A 22,958-nucleotide genomic window follows, 5' to 3' on the forward strand; every position below is an offset into this window, starting at 1 on the left:
GGAGGGGCGGGGTGTGATGTGTGGTTGCAGGGGGCAGGCTCACAGACCTGTGCTGCAGCTGGTGCTGCTGGCGTGCCCTGCCCCACACCCCAGGGTCCTCCCTGTGCCACTTCCTACAGTGGGGAGGACAGTCTGGCCCCGGCTGCCTCTGCCAATGTTTGTAGGCTTCAGGCTGCGCATGAGCAGTTAGCCCGGAGTGTTACGGACAGACAGACATACAGTCGTAAGTGCCACAGCTTTTACTATGTTTAGAAAACAGTGGGAAACTGTGGCTTTACCTGTGCAGGCTGGCAGACTTCCAGCCTGTAAAGGGCTGCTTGGGAACCCCCATGTACTCCCCTTCCCCACTCGTCCACCGTTTGCCCGTGCACTGGGGAGTTGAGGCTTGGGGAAGGAGTTCAGGAATGAGGGGCACTGTGTCAGGAATGACCATCGGTGTTTACAAATGGGTTCTGGTGTTGGTACAAAAAAGGTAGAGAACCACTGTTTTGATTCTGTGGTATACTGTGGCAGTTCCACACCCTTATCCTACCTGCTGGTGGTGTAGGTATGCATCAGAAGCTGGTGGGGAGTGGGAATCACAAGCCCTCAGCTGCTACTGGATAGCAGTGGCTGGAGGCAACAGGTAAAATCTTGGGGGACTGCCAGTTAGACAGCCCTATTTTTTTTTTTTTTTTTTTTTTTTTCATTCTTTAAACTTTGTTAGTGAATCCAACCAATTTATATATATTTGGGGGAATTCAGTGCATCTGTAAATGTTAAATCTTTAAAGACAGATGTTTATCTTCCATCAGTAGTGCTATATTAACTGAAGTCAGTGTCCGTAGGAGTCTTGTATTCTTTTCAGTCTCTGACAGTTTCTTTATATTGATATAGTGATTCACTCCCTCTTTCCCTAGAACTTTTCCCTAGAACTCTGCACAATGCAGAATTTATTTAAGGTCCCCCCACCATCAGAATGAGGGAAAGCCTCTTACATTATATTTGCTTAGAGTGAAACCTTATTAAATACATGATCTATCATTAAAATGTTAGCAAAAGCAGCAAGTGCTCAGATTTACCAAATGCAACCAACACTGAGCACGACTATAAAACACATGGCCTATACGGGACAAACTTGCTGAAGAGAACCTACCACAAAACTAAGTGCATCCCATCTAGGAAAAATACATGGTTTAGTGCCCATTGCACATGGTACACCTCAGTGCAGATTTTTATCAAGTCATGATGAGCCACTACATCGACTACATTTAGACTTCCTCTTCTCTTCCACAGCTGAGCTGCGTCTTTTAATTATTCCTGTTTCTTCACCAGCCTTAAATGTTTGGCAAATGTCACCGAATTGGACCCCAAACAGTTCACCCAGAATCTCTGTCATATATGATTATTGTGGCCCTGGCCTCCATGAGGTAGAGCTGCACTAGGTTGCCCTGCACTTCATCTGCGTATAATTTTTTGGAGCATCCCAGAACTTGTGACAAGAATACCTGATTCCACCCAGGAGTTGGGGGCTAATAATTAGCACATGGATCCTTTGTGTGGGGGATAAATGGAGTACACACAAACTGAGTAGTGCTTGGATGTGGGGTCACCATGGCTTGGAAATGCTCTAGACTCTGCTGGGGCCCAGTCCAGTGAACTAAATGATAAGCCATGTGCCTTTTGGCTTTGGTTCGGACCACTACCATGTATAGTTTACTATGTATAAGTAGGTACAAAAGTGCTATTCAGAAGTGGGTTTTTTTTTTGGATGAATCTGTGCTGCAAATTGCATCAGTTCACAAAAACATAAGATGCGTCAATCCTGGATCAACTAAGTCTATAGGTACTCACAGTAATTTGTCTATCGGTAAATTTCTGCAGGCATGTTTATTTGAAAGTCATTGTTTTAAATTAGCACCTCGCTTTCATGTGCTCAGGGGAGTAGGGTCTGATGGTAAGAGGGTAAGGGGCTACAGGAGGAAGAAGTTGGTTGGAGGGCTTGAGGGCAAGGAGGCATGTACGCCCCCTCCCCCCAATTTATTTTCCTTGCTGTAGCTGTGGGAGGAGGAATAATTCAAGGCACATCTCCAATGATTAGATTTTATACTTGACATTCTTGGCAATCGGCTTTTTTTTGGCTAATGTGGCTGATAATGTCGTTGATAAATGCCATGTGCAGGCATGCAGCCGCAGGATAGCGTGCAGGCGGCGAAGAGCACAGCCTGACAACGTGGAGAACAGTGTCTGGCTGGTAAGTCTGTTGTGAAGAAAAAGGGGTGGATTTTCGGGTGGGTGTAGCACCCTGCTTCCCTCCCAGTGCCACTGCCATTTGCCTTGATCTGCCCCTTCCCTTCCCCCCATACCCCTTTCCTCCCCTCTTGACCTTTTTCCCCCACAGCAGACATACTAGCTGGATGCTGTTTTCCATGTTGCCGGGCTGCATATTGGCAATCAGGTCAGTATCAACCAATATGGCTCGTTTAAAAACCTGCCATTGGTATTGGCCTGAAAATCTCTATCGGTGCCCCCCTACAAATATAAATGTTCCATATATAAGAGCTGATTATTGGGGGATCATCTTATTCAAGTAAATAATGGTACAAATCTCATTTTATAGTTATCTCTGCTTTTAAACTTTTATTTTTATTCTGGATTTGTACTGAAGTATTAGCTCATAAAAATCTCAATTTTTTTTTCTGGTTTGCAGACAGGCACAAAGTTGTTAATTAATAATAATGTTTTAACAAATTCCAAAAATTTCCACTAAATTTCCAAATAAACTCTCTTTTTTTTTTTTCATTCTCCCTTATAGAACACCCACTTGATGGGACTTTTCCAGTACTATAACTTCCCAAGGTTTTTGGAACCAATTGGTGATTTTGAGGGATTTGTCTTCCTTTTCAGGTTTTTGGAATTGTAATTCTTACCACCATTCAAAGATAAGGATTTCATCACCCATGACCCAAGAAGTTTCAGCAGGAACACTAACGGGTTATTTGATAGTTGACATCCTGTTACTTTCCTCACTATATCTTCAGCCTTCTTTGAGTCTAATTCTGGGACACATTCACCATATGTGGTAAAATTCTTCTAACTGACCACACTTCCTCCAATATTGGCCTGTTCTTGTACCATAAATTCACTTAACTTTATTTTTATCATTGTAGGATTTTAAAATTTTCTTTTATTAGTGTGAGGACAGCCTTGTTCTAATGCTTCTGCTTCCTCCTTTCTTCTCCTTTTTGTGCTCCTTTTGCAGCTGTGCTATGATATGTTTAAATGCCTTGTGAGTCAGGGCTTAAATTTAGCTTCCTCAGTCTTCATTGTCCCCTTCTTAAAATTTAATGTTAGTGACAGGAGCCCTATTAAATAACTTTGCCTGCCACGGCATGGGCTTGTCCAGGGCTGAATGCTTCAGCTGTAGTCACATTGTTAGCAGTCATTCCCCTTCCTCCTGTTGCTTCACCAGCAGCTACTGCCAGTTTGGTAATGGCTGTGAGAGGGTTATATCTGTAGCAGTTGTCCCTGCAGCAGGGAGGGGTAGAAGGAAGTAATGCTGATGACAGGACTCTACTGGTGTTCCATGGGGCCAGACGGTTCAGCCCCAGGTGAGCTAGTACTTGATATAGCCCCTGGCTACCATTCTAGTATCCCCCTGCCTCCATTCTAGTTATGGAAATCAGTTTCCTCTCTTTAGGACATGCCCCCTTTCCTATCTCTCCTATTTTAAATGGCTAACTTTTGGGAAAAGAATGCGTGTGACATGCAAATAAATCTAGTATTAGATCAGGGTCCTTATTTATTTCTCCTGCTGAAATGCATTGATTATTCTGTTTTAAAGTACTATAGAGCAGGGGTTTTCAACCCTTTGTAACAAGTGTACCCCTTCTATCTCAGTTTCAGCTCATGTACCCCTTTTTATTTTTTCTTGTTTTTAATGTTACCAGTTATGTTCCTGGCTGTCATCGCCTGCCCCAAGCTCAGCCCCTGCCAGGAAGAGCCCTGCACCTCCCCAGCCTGCAGCAGCAGCCTGCCCTCACCCCGCATGCGTATCTGGGGGCACTTGCCCCCCATGGCCACCTGGGGTGTGCGCAGCAGCAGGAGCTGCCCCACCACTCCCTGGCTTCCCCTGGAAGAGCCGGAACAGCTCTGTCCCATGCCCTTCCCTGGCTGTGCAGTCCCTGCCTCGGCCCCAGCTCCACTCCCTCCTTCACCATGGGGGCCTCAATCTGCCCCCCCACACCTCTTCCCTCACAACAGACTTGCCAGCCAGATCCGACTGCTCACCACACTGCTGGACTGCGCTCTTGGCTACTTACATGCAGCTTTTTATGGGCTATATTATCAGCCACATCAGCCAAAAAAGCCAATTACCAATGCTCAGGAGCGATGTGTAGGAGGTGCACTGTGGCAGAATGCTACCTGTCCCTCCCCAAAAACTCTAACCAAACTGTCACAGAGCAACATGGACCCTGCAGAGGGCAGACATCCCATCTCTTTAGGTAATCTGAGTTGGATACATTCCTGATTTGAGGGGAGAAACCTGCTCCCTCTGCCTGCGTGACTGGCATCACATACGTGGGTGAAGGCTTACGCTTCCTAATGTTTTAAGCAATGCCAACCTGACTGATAAGGGACTAGAAACCCTGCCAGTCTACCCAGCAACCAGTGATGCATTTCAAATTTGGTTGGCTGGCAACCAGCAGGTCCTGGCCTCCACTGGATCAGGTAAGTTAAGGACTGCCCAGGAGGAGGAGCAGTAGCTATAGTAAAAACTCAGAGAGAAAAGAGCTGGACTGTCTGAAATGTGCTTTCTCTCTTGAAACTCATGATCAATGAACTGCAGAGGGAATCTCCACCTGCCTCTGGATAATACTCATGAGTAAGCTACCTGAGCTCTAACTAGATATATAGCTTGCAGTAACTCAGATGTGTGATCAAAGGCTACCCAGCCATGCCAGTTTGCTCTAATGGATTTCCCTGTACCCTATTCCAAACCTGACCAATAAAGTTCTCCTTTGTACCTAGCATGGGAGACTTGTTGGGAGTGGGTCTAGATTATGTCTTGGCATCCCCTTGGTAAAGCTGACTAAGGGAGAACACTATTTGTGCTTCAGACTGAGGAAAGCACCTCAAGTTCTTGAAGTGGGTTGAGTGCCCTCAAGGGATACTAGGCCTGTTTCCCAGGGGACACCATGCCAGGATCAAGCCCATCCCTGAGTGGTGGCAGCAATACCCATAGGCTACCAGGTGTGCTCCAGTTAGTGGGTCGGCCAGGCATGAGGCACCCCCAGGGAGGCACTCTGAGCCTGGAAGGTGGTCGGGCATAGTGAGGTGGGTGGCTCAGTGCAGGAGCACCCCTCTACAGGCTCACCACATGTACTTGAGTGCACATACACCCCCTGGGCATGGTGGTGCACCCCCTGCAAAAAGGCACCACCGATACTATCAGCAGCACCTGCGGGCAGTTGCCACTCGCTACACTGCTGGCGCTGTCTGCGGGCAGTCCAAGATTGCCAGCTGCTGCTGCCGACGGTGTCTGCAGGTGGTCGCCAACTCCTGGTCAGAGCTCGCCACCCCTGCCCCCACCGCCAACAGTGCCAGCGGCATCTGCAGGAGCTCCATGCTTACCACTGCTGGGCTGCTGCTGGGCTCCCACCACTGCCAGTGCAGCCATGCCCTCCCCCTCCCAACCACCTGGGACATGTGCCATTCATGCCGGTACTTGTACATTCATGCTGTGTACCCCCTGTGACCTTTTTAAGTACACCTAGGGGTACACATATCCCCAGTTGACAACCACTGATATAGAATATAAGCTTCTATGAACTATTTAAACTGGCGATGTCCGCTGCATATATGTGGAACACCATTGACACTTAGATCTGGATCTGAAATCAAGCAGATTATCAGTAGGATCATGGAACAGTTAGGTTGGTTACTGTGGAACTTAATTGAAAGTATACAATGGTCTTATCATAAATTGTGTGAGGATCCTAACAAATCAGAGTTCAATGTCTTATTGGAAGATACCTGAATAATCGTGCAGTTGAGTCGGTAACTACAGGGTCCTTCTATTGTGACTGACAGTTCCACTTATTTGCAGTATCATTGTTACTAATGTGGCAAGGTGGGTGGCAAATATAGCTATAGATCATGTTACTTTGACACTTCAGCTTGTCATTCTTATTTTGAACATTGAAAAATGTCAGTCCTTCAAAAAATCAAGAAAAAACGTAGGGCCTTTCTGAGATAAAGGCTCATAGAGCCTGAACAAATATATTCCAAGTTTTGAATTCACTTGATTTTTAAATTTTAATGAATTTTATGCATGATTGTTTCTTGGGGTATACCAGCTCCTGTTTTGTAAGCTAGAACAGCTGCAACAGTTGAACTGGCAAAGTGACTGGTAGCCATGAATGATGCTTTTCCTCATCTAAGCTGCTATCTCATTCCCTGAGACTTCTGATATTATTTTGTAACATGTAAAAAATAAAGGAGACTTCTACTGTCAATCTCATCACTACAAGTGACAAGATTCTGGCTTTGTATCTGGTCAGAGTTTTATAAAATAACAGTTACGGCTGCTATACTGCAAATGCATTCACATCTCTTTTGAGCTGAGAGCAGTTATTGCCCTTATGCTGCTAGCACAAGGAGACAACTGTGCCCCATATTATTGATGCCGCCTGCTGCTGTTGGTGCTTTCCACACTCTGGATTGCTGCTGTATCACTGAGAGCACCTCTGGGAGTTGCCATTGCTGGGGAAGGACCGTTCTCAGGGTCAATGCTGTGTGAACCCTTCTGGGATTCTGCTCTGTGTCTCAGTAAGCTTCAGCAGCCCTCTCTCTGTTAGTGAGGGTTTACCAATCTCAGTAGGTGACTGGTAGAGAGTCTCTGTGGATTCCTCAGTTATAGCCCTGAAGCTTTTTTCTGCCTCTTCAGGGGCATAGCTCTGGGCAGCCGGAAAAGAGTACTTCCATGCATACTTAATTAAATTGGACAACACCTCTCTGGGTCACATGACCAACCAGGCTGGCATACCAGTGATGGTGTATGTATATTTTAAAAATTAATTTAGCTCTTATCTAGGATAGTAAGGAAGATGAAGTGGTTTTTGTTTTGTTTTTTTCTTTTTTAAAGGAATAAAATTGCCTATTTATGTAATGGACCAAAGCTTACAGCAATTCAGATGTTTGTAATACTAAGCCAAGAAATACCTTTAACAAATCTTTTTACTCTGATAAACTTTTTATAAGACTGTATAGAGAGTAATAGTGGTTTAAAAGTAGCTAGACTTGGTTTGGATTGCACATTTTAAAATTCAAGATTGTATAGCATATTTGCACAGCAACATGCTTCCCATTAAACATGCAGCTTTCATGAACTGATGAAGCATATCAGACAAAGATACTAAGGTGGTAGTGCTAGGTAATGGAGTAATAACTTGGATTCTAGCCTCTAACTAAGTTTAGGTCACATTTAGACTGTGTATATGGTTGGGGTTGGTTGGTTAAGTAGTTGCTTTCCATGTTTGAAAGATTTACTACATAGATTCATAGATGCTAGGTTTGGAAGGGACCACAGCAGATCATCGTGTCTGACCCCCTGCCTATGCAGGAAAGAGTGCTGGGGTCAGATGAACCCAGCCAGATGCCTATCCATGCTGTAAGCACCCTATAACCTTCTTGCATTCTCAGCACCTTAGAGCAGGGGCAGGCAATTATTTTGGGTGTAGGACCGCTTAGTGAGTTTTTTTTGGCAAGCTGTTGAGGGCTGCATGGGTAGCCCCACCCCTTGACAGGTGCCCCGCCCCCTGGTTGCCATCTTGGGACTGGACGTCCCACCCCTGACCTTTGACCCTCACCACCAGAAGTCCCTCCCCTTGCCCCTGGAAGTAATCTGTCGGGGAAGAGTGTTTGCTATCTTAGAACTGGAAAAAAAAAAACAACAAATTATGTACTAAAAATCAAATCTCCAAAATATTATATTTTAATTCAATTTTAAAAAATATTTTTTTCCTCGTGTGTGTGTGTCTGTGCTTTATATGTAGAAGTGACAGCATAATAGCTCAAAATGCAGTCTTACTCTTGTATAGTGTGTGGGGTGTGCATGGGTGGGTGGATGTGGGGTTTGTGGGGAACTGTAGGTGTGGTATTTGTGGGATGTGTGATTGTGTGTGGATGAGGGGTGTGGCTGTGGGGTTTATAGGAAGGGTTTGAGGGTATGTGTGGTGTGCATGGGAACACCCTGAGCACTCCCCACTGGACTGGTCAGCACCCCCCCCTCCTGCTCTGTAATAGCTCAGAGCCTGAGTATGTTGGTGCAGCGGCTTGGATCCAATTTTGAGGGAGCCTCCCAAGGCTTCCAGTGCTATGTGCTGGCTCCCCACTGGCTTGTGCTGCCCCCAGCAGCCTTGGCTGCACCCCTGCACTGTCCCCCAGCTTCCTGGTGGCTGCAGGAGCCTCTGGAATGCAAAAGCATATGTAGGCCTAATCCTGTTTCTGGCAGAGCCTCCCTGCCCATCCCAGGGATGGGGGGGCGAGCTGCCAGTTGGCCGCCAGGCCCCTGGTGTGCATGGGGGCCTGGGCCTTCACCCCTCCCCCAATGTGGTGCTGTGCCCTGGGGCTAGCTATGGGGGGAGCCAACTGGGCCCTTGCTGCCCAAAGCCTTATGGCCATGTTTGCGCTCCAGCAGCTCCTACTGCTGCCAGGAGGCTGGGGGCTGCCAGGGAAGGGCCTAGGGCGTGGGGAGGTGGCGCAGAAGTTGCTTCCCACGCCTGAAGCTTGGGACAGCAATGGCCTGGCTGCTGGCCCTGGGCAGACCCAGCTGGTGCCACCACCCAGGGGGGAAGGCCCTGCCCCCCTGCCTCCCCCCTCTGCCCCACGGGGTCCTGGCAGTAGCTCACCCCCCCCAGTCCCAGGATGAATGAGGAGGCTATGCCAGGAGTCAGAGCAGCACTGCAGCTGCTTTTTTGCTCTGGAAGCTCCTGCAGCCTCCCGGGGCTTCCTGGGCCAGGACCCAGCCAGGTCTACCCCCAGCAGTCTCGGGAGGTGACCCATGCTGCCCCCAGGACTGGCCGGGAGCTTCCCCTGGCTTCCTGTCACGCAGCTCTGAATGGCTTGCCAAAACTCAGTGAGTGGCCCTCCACCCGAAATAATTGCCCACCCCGATGTAGCATGTATCTGAATCAGCATTGATGCTGTGGTCTTTCAGTCTGTCACCCTATTGCTTATTTGCAATGTGTCTTCCAACCACCTTTCCAGGAACTTTTTCTCATGGGTGTTACTCTTGAAGGATGTTGCCATAGAGTTCCCCCCAAGAGAGTGTTTGATTGGGACCACTACAGCCTTGGCTGGTCTCTGAGAGTGCTCCCTGAAGCCATACCAGAATTGGCTGCTAGGGCAAGGGAAACACCTGAGCTCCTTCCTACTCTGAGACCCTAGTCTTTTGGTCCCTCATCCTCCCTGCTTCTCTGTGACTGACTCAAGCCAATAGCATTCTGTTCTGCTCTTAAGAGAGGGACTTCAGGTCCTTTTTCAGTAAAGCAGTGCAACCCACAACCCCAAGCAGCACAATAGATAGTTACTTCAGTAAAGCCATTTATTGGAGCAAAGGCCAGTGAGCCAGAGAGTCTCTCTCTCCAAGGGGGTTATGCAATCACTTTGTCCCCAGTCCAGCCCGTAAAGCCCTGGGCACCCCCAAAGCTTCAACATTTTGCTGTCACCCATACTCCTCAGGCCAGGAGCTTGACAGGCTGCTTGTTTCCCACCTGTTCTTCCATTGCTATGTGCATCTCCTGTGGACACTTGGATGTCTGATATCTCACCTTCAGTATATCAACAAAGCTGTTCAAGATTAATATATTTTTAAAAGGATTATCTTGTCAGGTCTGCATGAAAATAACGCTGCCACTTTATCCTTCATACTCTGTATACAAACTAAAGAAGTAAACTGAGTCGCACAGTGTTATAACAAAGTACATACAGTTAACACAGAAGTACCACAGTAAAACCTGTAGTCCTTCACAGATGCCAGGAGCCAATGTTAGTGCCTGAACAAACCCTCGCAGGCCTAAGCTAGCATCACCTTTCAAGGCTTTCAAATGAGGGTGAGGGGTGTGGAAGGGATGTTCTATAAAGGGCAGATTAAATTGGACAAACATTCTGGACTACCTGTACAGCATTACTACAGCATTTATATTGTTTTGATTGTCACACAACTGACCTTGTGGAATCATAGGAAAGTCGGGCTGGAAGGGACTTCCAGTGGATGTCTGGTCCTGCTTCGTGCTTGAGGTAGGATCATCCCTATCTAAACACTCCTAGACCAGCATTCTGATTTGTTCCTAAAAACTGAACAGCTCTCATGCATGTTTCTGCTAATGCCTCTGAATCAGCTTCTGGTGCTCTGATCCCTCTTTCTAAAAAGGAAAAGACAAACTATGCCACCATGAAGCAGGGGCTTTGGGGAGGGTGGGGAGCACATTGACTTTTTCTTTCCCTAATGCAGTAACCAAGGGTTCACACCTCATCACATGACTCCTACCACCAGACCTGGTGAAGTAAATACCCTCGGAGTTATCATTAGGTAGAAGATAGAATCCTTCTCATCTGTCCGGATTTTGACTGTAGTCCAAGTTGTGGCATCCCTTCTACGTATGCTCTGCTCCATACTGAAGCATTCCCTGGTATCTTCAGCCAACTCATTTAATAGAAAACCACATTCATCTTCAGATCTGAAATTTAGTTTTAATTAAACCAGTGGGGCCTCCCTTTAGAGTTGAGGGTGTGGCATTGTTGGAATGCACCCACAAAAGATTTCCTGTGATATCCTATGCAGTGGTCTAAAAGAACAAAGTGGTACCAGGTAGCTTTAGCTTGGCATTGACTAAGTTTTTACTTCCCCTTCCCCTCCACTTCCAAGACCCTTATTCCCCTTTCCAAAGAAGTATGAAGAAGCTGGATATAAAGTTAGTGCTGTTCATAATTTCAAAGATCATGGAGACAAATAGATTATTTTCAGCTGATGAAAAAATGCCAGGCATTCTCTGTTTTCAAAACTACCTGATTTGACCATGATTTCGCAGCACACAAGATAACCAGTGCAATTTAAATTCCACTCCACTGAAGTCAACTAAATAGCTTTCCCCAGTGGTTCTCAGACAAGGTGCTGTGGCACCCTAGGCATCCATGAGATTCTTTCAGGTGTGCTAGGGAATGTTAACACTATTAGGCATGCAAACATGATTCTCAAGATTAAACCCAGAGATTTTAAATAGGAATTCAGAATTCAAAACGTTCTGACCTGTTGGGGGTCTCTCTGAATTCTTTGCAACAGAAGAATTGCTTTATTATTTTTATGTAGTCAAAAAAAATGAATGAAAAGATCTGGCATTTTCCAAGGCATTCCTTGAGCCTCAGAAAGGGTGTTTTGAGCCTGAAAAGGTTAAGAACCACCTGGGATATCAAAACTAATTTGGCCCCATGGGCTGGATGATTCATGTGGGGCTGGTCCATGAGCCAAATAGATAAGGCACATGGACCCTCCTGCCATAAACTACTCACTTGGCACCTGCTCTGGGAGTGGTCCCACACACTGTGCCTACCTCAGTTGGTCCACGATTTCATGTCACATAAAGTGACCCACCCCTGCCAGTCCAGATTCCAGAATGAGCATCAAGTGTAAGATGCATCATATGGGTCCTGGATGTGGGGCTGATCTAGCATGCACCGTGAAGCATATGGGTTAACTCAGACCAAGGTCAGCACTGAGGGCTGGATGGCTGGGCTCTGGGCTGTATCTTTGACACCTTACAGTAATGTGTTTAGAGCAGCATCTTGCGAGTTAAGCAGGTACATTCACTAAGCACTATTCTTTGGACGTAATTTCATGCTTGGATGCTCAATTTGGGAAGCATTGCTACTATGGTTAAACTTAACCACTTTCCACTAAGGTGGGCACTACTTATTAAATATTCTGCAAATGAAATCTTAACCAGATATCCTCTTAAGCTGTTGCTTGCTTTCAAGTCACAGGTTCTCTGATGCTTCCTGCCCATCTTACCCTCTCCCTCAGTTGTGTTGTGCAGTTTGATTTGAGAACAAGGGCATATCTGGTATACTTTCTTCACTAGATTAAGGTACTTATTGGAAGGATTTAGGAGGGTGTAAGGGTGTTTGTGCTCCATAATTGAAATGGTGCTGAGGGAGGATTTTGCATGCCTGCTGCCTGAAGGAATATCTTATTGGGCTTGCAGAAACATCCCTGAAAGAACCACAGTTGCTATACATCTTTTCTTTATCCCTAGTTAAATCTGTCTATCCCAAGTTTTTAGCCACTGGTGCTGTAGACTGTTTTCTCTTTTCTTCATATGTTGTAGATAATTTAGTAAAGCATTGGTAACCTGTGACGTTGAAATAAGGAAAGGTCAACTTTTCTCCTATCTGTTATTAGAGACTCAAAGCAAAATATTATATCATGTTAATTTTTGCTGTTATTATATGCTGTTCTTTTCACAAAAGGTTTGGGGCATCTTACAGTTGCTGTTGGGTTTTTTTTAATAGGATAAATAGGTATCTGTTGTAACAAACTTCCTAAACAGTACCTCATCATAATCTTGTTTGCTAAACATTTGCCCAGATAAAAAGGTCCAAAAGTCCTACATATTGTCTGAATGCTTTTTTAAAGCACTTACCTTTTCCTGCTTCTAAAGGCAGGCCATCTAAGTAGCCTGTTTTGAAGCGGCTGTTATTTCTTCAATATCGTATGTAAATTTACTTTTTAATTCTTATTTGCCCCTTTATTGAGCTAGGATATTTGTACTTATTTAGTTTGCTAATTGTTACTAGAATTCTAAATTTTATATGCACTCTTTTCAAAAAGAAAACTTATACTGTTGTGGGGCGGTTTTTTCTAGCCTGGATGAATAGACATCCAGGACCCCATTTGCATCATTGGTGTCAGAACACAAACTCAAATGTACAAAAATAATCAGATAACATATGATTTGCACTAAGAACTTCCTGATGCATTGAACTTCCACAAGTTGGGAAATTGAAATGTTTCAGCTACACTATATTCCTCTACCAGGACTCTAGCCTTCGAAGTCTGGCATATTTTTACACAAGTGTAGCATTGTCTGAGAATCCCTAAATTCCTTAAATGTATACTTTTGAAATATAACTGAAAAGGGGTCTGTTTCTAAAATTTTGGGGCTGTATACAAAAATTTCTTAACTTTGATGTTTAGAGTTAGTTTTTAAATGCATTGAAGTGTGAGAGAGGTTTGTGCTTAGTAAGACAGTTGTCTTAAATAACTTCATTCTTAAGTAGTTTTATTGAAGCTAATTTTTATTGAACAAAGTTTTATTGAAGAATGTTAATGTCTTTCAGTGTTTTAAAAAATTTTACGTATCACTATTAAATAGGTATTTATGTCATAAATGTAAAAAGTATGATGCTAATATTAAAAGAACAGATTTTTCAGATACAATTTTACATCTTATCCTGTTTTAAATCACTGGCTTAGTTTCATTGAATACCAGTACATAATAATTGTCACCTGTACTAGAGACACTATTGATCATCTCTTCAAGCCAGTCTTATATGATTATTCTGGGTGTTTCTAATGACTAGCGCAAGTGGCTGGTAGTCAGAACTTCTGGATTCTATTTCTGACTTGGCAACAAGCTTTCTTTGTGAACTTAGGTCTCTTAAAACCTTGTGTTGTAGCTTTTGGTTTCTGATAGGGGATATTTTCCATACAGATGCAGTGGGAGGTTTAATTTACAAATATTTCTGTAACAGACTAAGCTGCGTACTTATGCTCAAATGAGCTCGAAGAGTTCTCCTGCATTTGTTTTTCTGGTAGAAAATCTTACTCTGAGGTACCTGAACAGGCATTCAAATGCTGAGCCGTCTAAGAGAAGAGAGCTTGTAGTATGCAGCATGCTCTGTAGACTCCCTCAATCTGCCTGGAGACAAATGGCAGCAGTCTGCAGGGCACTGCTCAGAGTCAGCATGCATCTCCCTGGATTACAATATGGAATTGTGAAGGTGGTGGTGGTGGTGGGGTGTTCTGCGCGTTGCACAGCTGCTGCTGCGGAGTCCAGAGAGAGAAACGCTGTGTCTTGGAGGGAGGGACCGAGCACCTTGGGAGGCTAGAGATCTTTCCTGTGGCTTCTCTTTAGAAGAGAACTTGTACAGATATTTGTTCTCCTAAGAGGAACCCTCCTGGGAGTGATTTAACCCTGGCTCTTTCCTGATTATTTTCTCCTGGAGTGTCCATTAGCTTTGGGAGAAAATTCCTGAACAGATGTACATGTGTAGTTCTCCTGGGACAGCAGGAAAAACTGAATGTCTGTATGTGACCCAAGCCTCTGGAGGAGTGTTCTGAAAAAAATAACTCAGCATGTGCATGCCAGGTGTGATGGAATTAGTGTGTCAAAACACACATTAGTATCACCTTCCCTGATTAGCTTGTGCTTCCTTATTTTCTGCTTTTGTTTTGTATGGATTTACCTAGCTATATGCATTTCTGTATCTGAACGTAAATCATCCAGCATTCACTCTGTAATCTAGTCATCTCAGTTACTTGTTCATTATCTGAAAGTTTTGTATTCACTTTCCTTGGTGTTTAATGTGTAACAATAGGAGCACAAACCTTTGTTCTTGGCTTCTCCTCCTCAGTCTGAATGGCTGAAGGCATGTGTGGATTTTGATTTTTTTTTTTCTTCCCCCTAGTGAGGTGCTGAGACTCATCCAAGACCTGGACCAAGGCAAACAAAAGACTAACACTGAATCATTCCACAATTAGTGCTGAGGCCTTGCTTACAATATCTTTTTCTAACGTGCTTCGTTCATTACTCTAGGAGTATGAAAAGGCCATTTTGTATTCCAGAGCGGAACATCTTTGTGACTGGGAGATCATTGCACTGATTAACTGAAAGGTAGAATTTGAGTGAAACTCTTCCACTATAAATTGTGGTGTTCAAAAATCATTTGCTTTACTTGATACATATTGCTAGAGACCAATTCTACCCTAGAAAAGGATTGCCAGTCTAGTTACACCAGCATACTACTGTACTTATGGGGGGGTGAGAGGGAACTGAGGCTGTGGGTAGTAGGCATAAGGAAAGTAAAACACAAGGAGAGTGGGAGGGGGAGGACAGGCAGTAGGAGGAAACACTGCATGCCTCCCCTGCTGCCTCTATACTACCTGTACCCTTATTGCATCCCCTTACTGTCCCCCCAACTACCTGCTTCTTTACAGCCCCTTCTGCCCCCTCATTGCCTGACCCATTAGTGCTTCCCTCAACACCTCCCCGCTGCCTGCAGTAGTCTGGGTGGGCAGATTTAAGATAGTCCACTAATTAGATTCTATACATGGAAATAATGTACATTTATTATAATAAATGTATACATTTTCCATAGATAGAATCTAATTATTGGGGGATCATCTTAAATTCAGGGTTGTCTTAGATTCTGGTAAATACAGAATATATCTTAACTTTCTTAAGTTAAGTATCTTAACTTTCACCAGTCTGAAAACTTTCTCTGCACTAGTTCAAAAATGTCTTTTTAAATTTCACCCCAGCTGACATAATAGTGCAAGCAAAAATTCTTGGTGTAGATCAGGTGTTGAGTAGTCACGATTGGAGGCAGGGTGCATCACGTGCTCTGTTTGTACACATGCAAGCATGTAGCCAGGAAGGGTAGTGGAAGCAATCCTGGCAGCTGCATTCAGGTAAGAGTATGGGGGGCAGGGGTTGGAGGGCCAGGGCTTGAGGATTGTTCAGCATATGTGTGTATGGCTGGGGTGTGTAGAGGGGATGGGTGTGTGAGGGGGCAGGTGCCTGCCAGCACGGAGGGAAACTGTTTGGGTATATCGCTGCCACCCTCTTTCCCCCCCACACCCCTCCTGCAAATATATTACCCTCCCCCCCAGACAAGCGTCCTCTTTTTTGCAACTGGAAATATGATAACCCTAGTTGCTTCTAAAATAGTGCTCTTAGATGATGTTAATTTGAAAAATGGCACCTGAGGAGCTTGACTGTTTGTGCTTAATCCTGATACTTAATGACACTTAGAGGCTGTTGACCCGGTGTTATGAAAACCACTGTGCTTTATACTTAGTCATGCACTGTTTCATATGACCCTTTCATATAACCATGAGTCCTGTACCTATATCCATGGAGCCAGGCAATCCAGCCCCAGCAGTGGCAATGCATTGCCTCCTGGCCTGTTTTCCCAATACCCCCAGTCTCTTTGTGGAAGCCCTGATGACCTCTTGTGGAAACTCAGAGCGAAAACCACTCTTACGGCAAAAATGTAACTTGTAACTTTCTTATTTTCTAAATACAGCATTAGGTGTATTGTATGGCACTTACTACTGTTCTTTGTTTTTCTGTGTGTTGAATCTGGTGAACCAAGTGTAACTGTTTCAAAGTTGAATGAGTTCATAATTTGTCTATAGATAATTCTTTAGGATTTTCTGGATGAAAAGTGTGCATCATAACAAGCCCTGTTTCAAAGGACAGTATCAAAGAATCTCAATCCCCCTGCCCTGCCATCTTGCCCTATTGTGACATCTTAATTGCTAGCATACATTGTAAAATAGCTATTTTCATGTGCTCTTGACAGTTTTAAAGCTGGGGTAGAGGCTTTCTGTTCCTACATATATGATAAATTAATGATTCATTCTTCCCTATATGTGTACAGCAGAGAGACTGCTGTAATGCAGGGAAAATACAGACCTTTTATATTCTCAAAATTCAACATGCTACCTGCTGCCAGAGAGACTATAGTACAGTAATGTAGCATGGTTGCATCAAGGGTTGCTACACTTAAACCAGCTTACATTTGTGTACATTCAGTATAGAGCCAAGAAAAGAATACCGGCCTGTCAAACATACTACAGACATTGACCACAGTATAGCCTGTATTACTAACTCTTGGTTAGTTGCAAATGAGTGGTGAGTGGACAGTTACTCAGGTTGTACTAATATTGAAACGCATCTAACTAGAACCAGTTGACAACCTGCGACCCGCAGGACCGTTTGATCTGGCCTGTGGACGTGGGGCATCAGCAGTGGAAACTCTCTCCATATTGCCATGGGGAGAAGCAGCATTTAGTGGCAGCAGCTGAATCCTTGTGCCCTCCCACCTCTGACCTGATCTGGCTTGAAAATGTTGCTAGTCATTCAAGTACAGCAAAAGCTGCGTTATCTGGCACCTTACAAACCGGCATGCTTGTCGACGTGGCAAAAGCAAAACTGCAAGTGCCCACTGTGGTACTTCTGGTTTCTCTGAGCCCCCACAGCCCAGGCCAAAGTGGCCTGCGCTGCCATGCCCGCACTGCCCACTGATGTGGTGGGAGGGATGGCGGCCCAAACAGGCAAAGATGCCTGTTTGGGCCTCTCAGGTAACTGTCATATTTGATTATCTGGCACCCCCTGTCCCCCATGGGTGCTGGGTAACAAAGCTTTTGCTGTAGAAGATTCCTAACACTAGGAACTGAGAGGTGCCTCATCCTCTATCCACTGCAGCTTGCAGGTACATTAGCACTCTTTTATCAATGGTATTGGAACATGTTTGAGTCTCTCTCCAGTTTTAGCAAGCGCAACAAATAATGGTCTTTGGTCAGCAACATCCAGCCCACAGAGCCACTGGATTCAGTCCTCAGAGCCTGGGGACTTCAGTGAGGAGCTGTGCCAGGCCTGGTCAGTCTCAAGCTCCATGAGTACTACCACTGTGCCTTCTCCCACCTCCTAGGCTCTTCCCCAGCTGTAGCACCTCCTTTCAGTTCCCAGCTGCAGTGCAGAAGTGGTAACAGCATGTGTGCAACTCCTTACTGGCTGGAAGCTATACCTGCACTCCATCTGAAGAGTGGAGGCTGGGTGAAGTGGGAAGGAGAGGCAGCTCCCACCTGTATGGCTCTAGTGTTGGTACAAGGAAAGCCTTTGACCACTGGCATGCTGTGGAATCCACCTGGTCTGCGTTAGACCAGAACCAGGCTGTTCTGGCCCGCCGCTTGAAAAGGTTGCTGACCACTGGTCTTTATCATAAACTGGTGCCTGGTGAGAAGCATCTGAGGCAACTAGATACTGAAAGAATAATCTTAACCATAATTTCTTCTGTAATCTTAAATCCAGACTGTCAAATCATTGTCTCTTAAACACATGCTAGTGGTGCTTTAACTGAAGCTGACAGCCCGCCTGATTTAAGGATGACTTTAATGATGTCCATTAGCACTGACTGGGCTGTTTACATTTCTGCGGGTTTTAACTGCAGTCCTTTCTCTGCAAGTAGCGACAGCCTGGTCGAAAACTTTTTGTCGTAATCACAGTTTCTTCCCAGCATAAAAATCAAAATAATTCAAAGTGAAAATAGCCATAGCTCTTCAGCAGAAATGCAGTTTAGATGTTAAGTAAATGTGTTCGTCTTTGTAGGTCATAATAGATCTATATCCTGACTCTCAAGCAGGACATAGGTCTTCACCAAGGGCCTGTATCCTATACTCGCACAGAATTCTAATGCACTTTTTTCCCTGAGAGAGACTGCCACCTACCCTCTTGTTTCCAGGCCAGGGAAGGGGGATGAGCAAAGGAAGATCCATATTATTTAAACCTCTTCATTGTGAAGCTGTCCTTCTCAAGAAGTTGCAGTAAATTAAACGTTATTGTTGGGGATCCCTAAACTATCCTACCATATTAACAGTTGTCCAGACTTATTGTAAATACCACAGCTATGTTGTCATCTTACCCACTGAAAACCATATATGTTGAGCACTATCCAAACATATGAATGCAGAGCTTGCCCTGAATGCTTAAGAGAAGCAGCAGACTATTAAGGAAACAGAAGTGGAGTTTGATTTTTGAGGTCTAGTTGCTGGTTCCTTACTGAAGGAACTGGTATATTACCATATTTACTCTAATCTAAAACACCCCTGAATGTAAGAAACACCCCCACACACACTCACACACACGCACACACTAATTAGATCCTGTATATGGAAAACTTATGAATTTGTTATAATTTTCCAGGTACAGAATCTAATTATCAGAGGTTCCTCTTGAATTTGTACTCCTCCCATTGCTACAGCAGGGAACATAGTAGGTGGGGGTATCAGATGGTCCCCTTGCCCCCCTTCTTCCCTAAATTCTCCCCCGTGCAGCTCCATCCACCCCGTTCATTGTCAGATTCTACTCAGACCTTGTTCAAATGCAAAGCATCAAAAACACTAACGTTGAATTAAACATACCTATAGTAATTCACATATAGGCAAATTACTGTAGGTACCTATAGACTTAGTTGATCCAGAATTGATGCATTTTAACTTTATTTGCAAACTTGCAAGTTGCAGCACAAATATACCATAAACACTTTTGAACATCATTTTTGTACCTACTTATACATATGCAAGGTATTAGTCCAAAGCCAAAAGGCTTATGATTTATCATATAATGCATTAGACTAGGCCCCAGGAGAGTCAACAGAGTTTCAAGCCATGGTGACCCCACAGCTAAACACTACTTAGTATGTGTGAGTCCTCTAGATTATCCCCTTAACACCCCCCTTCCTCCAACAAGGGATCCATGTGCTAATTAGCCCCCCACTCCCAACCAGAACCAGGTGTTCTTGTCATGAGTCCTGGGATCCTTCAGAAATGTATATGTAGATGAGGTGTGGGGCTGCCTGGTCTGGGTGGGGCCATTCTAGTCGCATGCAATGTGCCAAGAGAGGGTGCTGCAGGGCCTCTCATCTACAGAGATGTTTGGTGATGTTTGCCAACTGTATCACTGGAAATGGGAAAGAAAGGCACAGCTCAGCTGTGGGAGTGAAACAGAAGTAAAAATTTATTCAGTGTAATGATTCAGGAGTAGGGACCTACTCAGTTTGCTGTCTGAGAGGGCTGTCTGTTGTATGAGTCTTCCCCGCCCCCATCCCTGCCAATCAGCAGCAAGGGGCAGGGGCACGCAACAGACAACCCAATCAGTAGTGAGGGGCAGGGCCACATAGTGGACAACCCTATCAGCCAGTCAGTGGCAATAGGCAGGACCACTGGGGCCCTCCAGCCAATCAGAGGCATGGTGGGGGGTAGGGTGAGGGGTGGGGGTGGCAGCTTTCTGTGATAAGCCTGTGAAATTGGTGGCCAGCCAGGCCTGTGCTCAGCCCACAAAATCAGCCACCTGCCTTCTTGATTTTGGTAGGTCCTATTCATGAGTTTAAAAAGAGTGCTAAGGAGGACTGAGTGCAATAGGTACTGCATTGTATTCAGATGAGCTGCGCTAACTTTGCCTTGTGGTAGGTTCCCATCAGTATGTTTTATAGGCATACCCACTGTAGGTTGCATTCAGTCACCTTCATAGCTGGTTTCCATTACTGAACACATGGTGCTTCTGTCATCAATTTAATGATAGATAACGGTATATTCAGTGAGGCTTTCCTGTATATGTATATAAGACCAGGGGGGGGTTTTCCCTGGGCTGACTGGGGCGGTGGGGAATTGGAGACGATCTTGTCATATATTTGAGTGAACACAGTACTTTCAATAGTTGTAACTTGAGCTTTTGGTTTTTTGGTTTTTTCCCTGCAGAAATGTTACGAACAAAAACAATACAAAAATGGACTCAAATTTTGCAAGATGATCCTCTCTAACCCGAAGTTTGCTGAGCATGGAGGTAACTGTATGTTTTGAAATGTTTATTGCCCTTGGTAAGTGTGACTTCAGCTGTATGCAGTTTGGCAATTTTTCCTTACTGGGGAATAAAAACATCCCCAACTCTGTAATTCATCCAGATTTTGATCCTGCTGTAACTCCTGGTGATCAGCAATAGCTAAAGCGGTGGGATGCACACTGAGTTGACTCTTCTGTCCTTAAATACTGCTCAAAAAGAATATAAAGTATAAATTGCAGTAGAATCTCTCCACAGCAATAATAGAGCTCACCTACGATAATCATTATTTATTCTGACATGAAAAGCCAGACTTCCAAGTAATTGCTCCATTGTCTATTAATAGTATGCAGCATGAAATTCAGGGAGGACTCCAATAAAAATGCCTTTTTTCTCAGTTTTATACCTATCGTACCATCATATTTTTGGAGCAACTGTAATGGCAAACTACACTATCAAAGCAAATATCTTTCCAAAATGCAGCAAGTATTTTTGTCATATGTGGCCCCTCGCCCCAGCCCCAGTAGCTCTCTCAAGTGTGTTGGTATTCGAGTAAAATAGAGCACCACACCAAATGCAGCATTCTAGCAAGAGTCAAAGAAAAGCAGTATAGAGACATGCCATGGAATTAGCAGAGTATTTTAGGTGCAGTCTCAGAGCTGTTTCACACTCTAAATTTGTGTCTTGTCTTTTTTTTTTCCTTTTCCCTTGTCACTGTTGGTACCTCATGTCTCTCTTCAGTGTTGTTTGTTTCTCAGGTTGCTTCTTTTGCTGGAGCAGGGGTGTCGAACTTGTTTAGCCCCATGGACCAAATCCACATTGCAGCCAATGACATTAATCTCTGTAGCTGCCAGAACCACTATTTCAAAATGGCTCCAGAATCCAGGCAACTAGCGCTGCTGCTGCTTACCCTCTCCACTCCCCCTTTTCCCCTGCCACAGACTGTAGTTGCCAAGGGTGACTAAAAACCCAGATTCAGTGGTGGGTGGAGCGGGGAGAGGGAGTGAATATCATTAATTCCCTGGGTTTGGGAACCACATTAGAATAGCAGGTCTGGCAGCCGCTGGAATTAACACTGCCGCTGCAGGGTCTCTGGCAACTGTAACTATGAGCCAAATCCTGCCCACAGAGATATGTGGTCCAGCCTGTGAGAAGCCCTGCAGGTTTTTCTGTAGACCAGAACCCATTTTGAGACCATGTGTTTTGTACCTCTGTGGAAGACCAACACAACTGTCTAAACTTGTAGGTTAATGTAATGTAATTCGACCTAGAGCTGCTGTAGGCTTCAAAAATCCAGAACAGAGCCTGGAGTGAGCAGCTGCAGCATCAGAACTAAGCCAGTGGAAGGATTAGCTGAAAACTGTGCATTGTTTTTTCATTTAAGTTTCAAATATATTGAGTTACAAACATCTAATCTGTTTTGGAGGCAGCTAATGCCTGGATTACTGTGGCAAAGTCATTAATTAACGCGTAGAGGATAGCCAGGCTTGGATAAAGGAGAACTACTTTATTTTTTCTCAGTGACTTGACTTCAGCACCAAGTACAAGCTCCTTTAGATTCTTTGGAAGGTGTTGTCTTGACTCAGTTTTGTCAAATTTTAAATTTTTCTATATGAAGAACTGTTTTCTCTGGTGAACCTCTCATTTTACTTCTGTCTTCATATTTTCTGTGCAGACCTGTTGAAATCTTAAGCTTTGAACTTCAGGTTGGTATTTTGTCAGGACAGCTTACCTTGAGATGACATACTTGGTACAAACATAGTTCTAACTCGGTACAAAGCAATTACTTTCAACGCTATGAGAAAAAAAAAAAGGATACTTTGGCAAATATTTGTATCTTGGCCGTGATTAATGTAATGTACTCTTCCAGTTTCTACAAAATACCAAGGCCATTTTTTGTAGTTATTAAATGTGAAACTGAAATAGACTTAGAGGTTGAGCTAATAAGGGGTCAGATTTTGATGAGGTGCACAGGTACTTAAAGTCTGCCATTTTAGTAGAATAATAAAAAATGGCTGCAGCTATGTTATTTCCTGGTTTGGGTCTGGTATTGGATCAAAGGGAAAAGCTGTTGTGGATGTACATAATTGATTTTCTGAAAGTCTGTTTGCCCATATTATAAAGTAAATATAATAAGCAAGTATTAGGGTAAAGAACTGTCTCCCTAATTTAACTAAGTGACTTTTCTCATACATTATAACATTAATCCGGCATGCTTGGGACTGAGTACCTGCTGGAAACTTAAAAATTCCGGGGGGGGGGGGTTGTTTTTGTTTTTTTTTTAAACCAAAGTGTGGG

At 44.4% G+C, this 22,958-nt stretch overlaps 1 protein-coding gene across 3 annotated transcripts in view; it reads left to right on the plus strand.

The window, feature by feature from the left end:
* NAA16 (N(alpha)-acetyltransferase 16, NatA auxiliary subunit) overlaps nt 1–22,958 on the plus strand; it is a 98,485-nt gene that overhangs the window by 6,456 nt on the left and 69,071 nt on the right. For 2 of the 3 annotated variants that reach the window (XM_019529847.1, XM_019529845.1), the window contains exon 2: nt 20,582–20,666. In XM_019529847.1, coding sequence (XP_019385392.1) covers nt 20,582–20,666 — 85 coding nt within the window. Of the gene's footprint in view, nt 1–20,580; nt 20,667–22,958 lie in introns of those variants that run through there. The other variant, XM_019529846.1, reaches the window with a different exon arrangement.

Source organism: Crocodylus porosus, unplaced genomic scaffold (genome assembly GCF_001723895.1).
Source record: "Crocodylus porosus isolate Cpor-Errol unplaced genomic scaffold, CroPor_comp1, whole genome shotgun sequence".
NCBI classification, from domain to species: Eukaryota; Metazoa; Chordata; order Crocodylia; family Crocodylidae; genus Crocodylus; species Crocodylus porosus.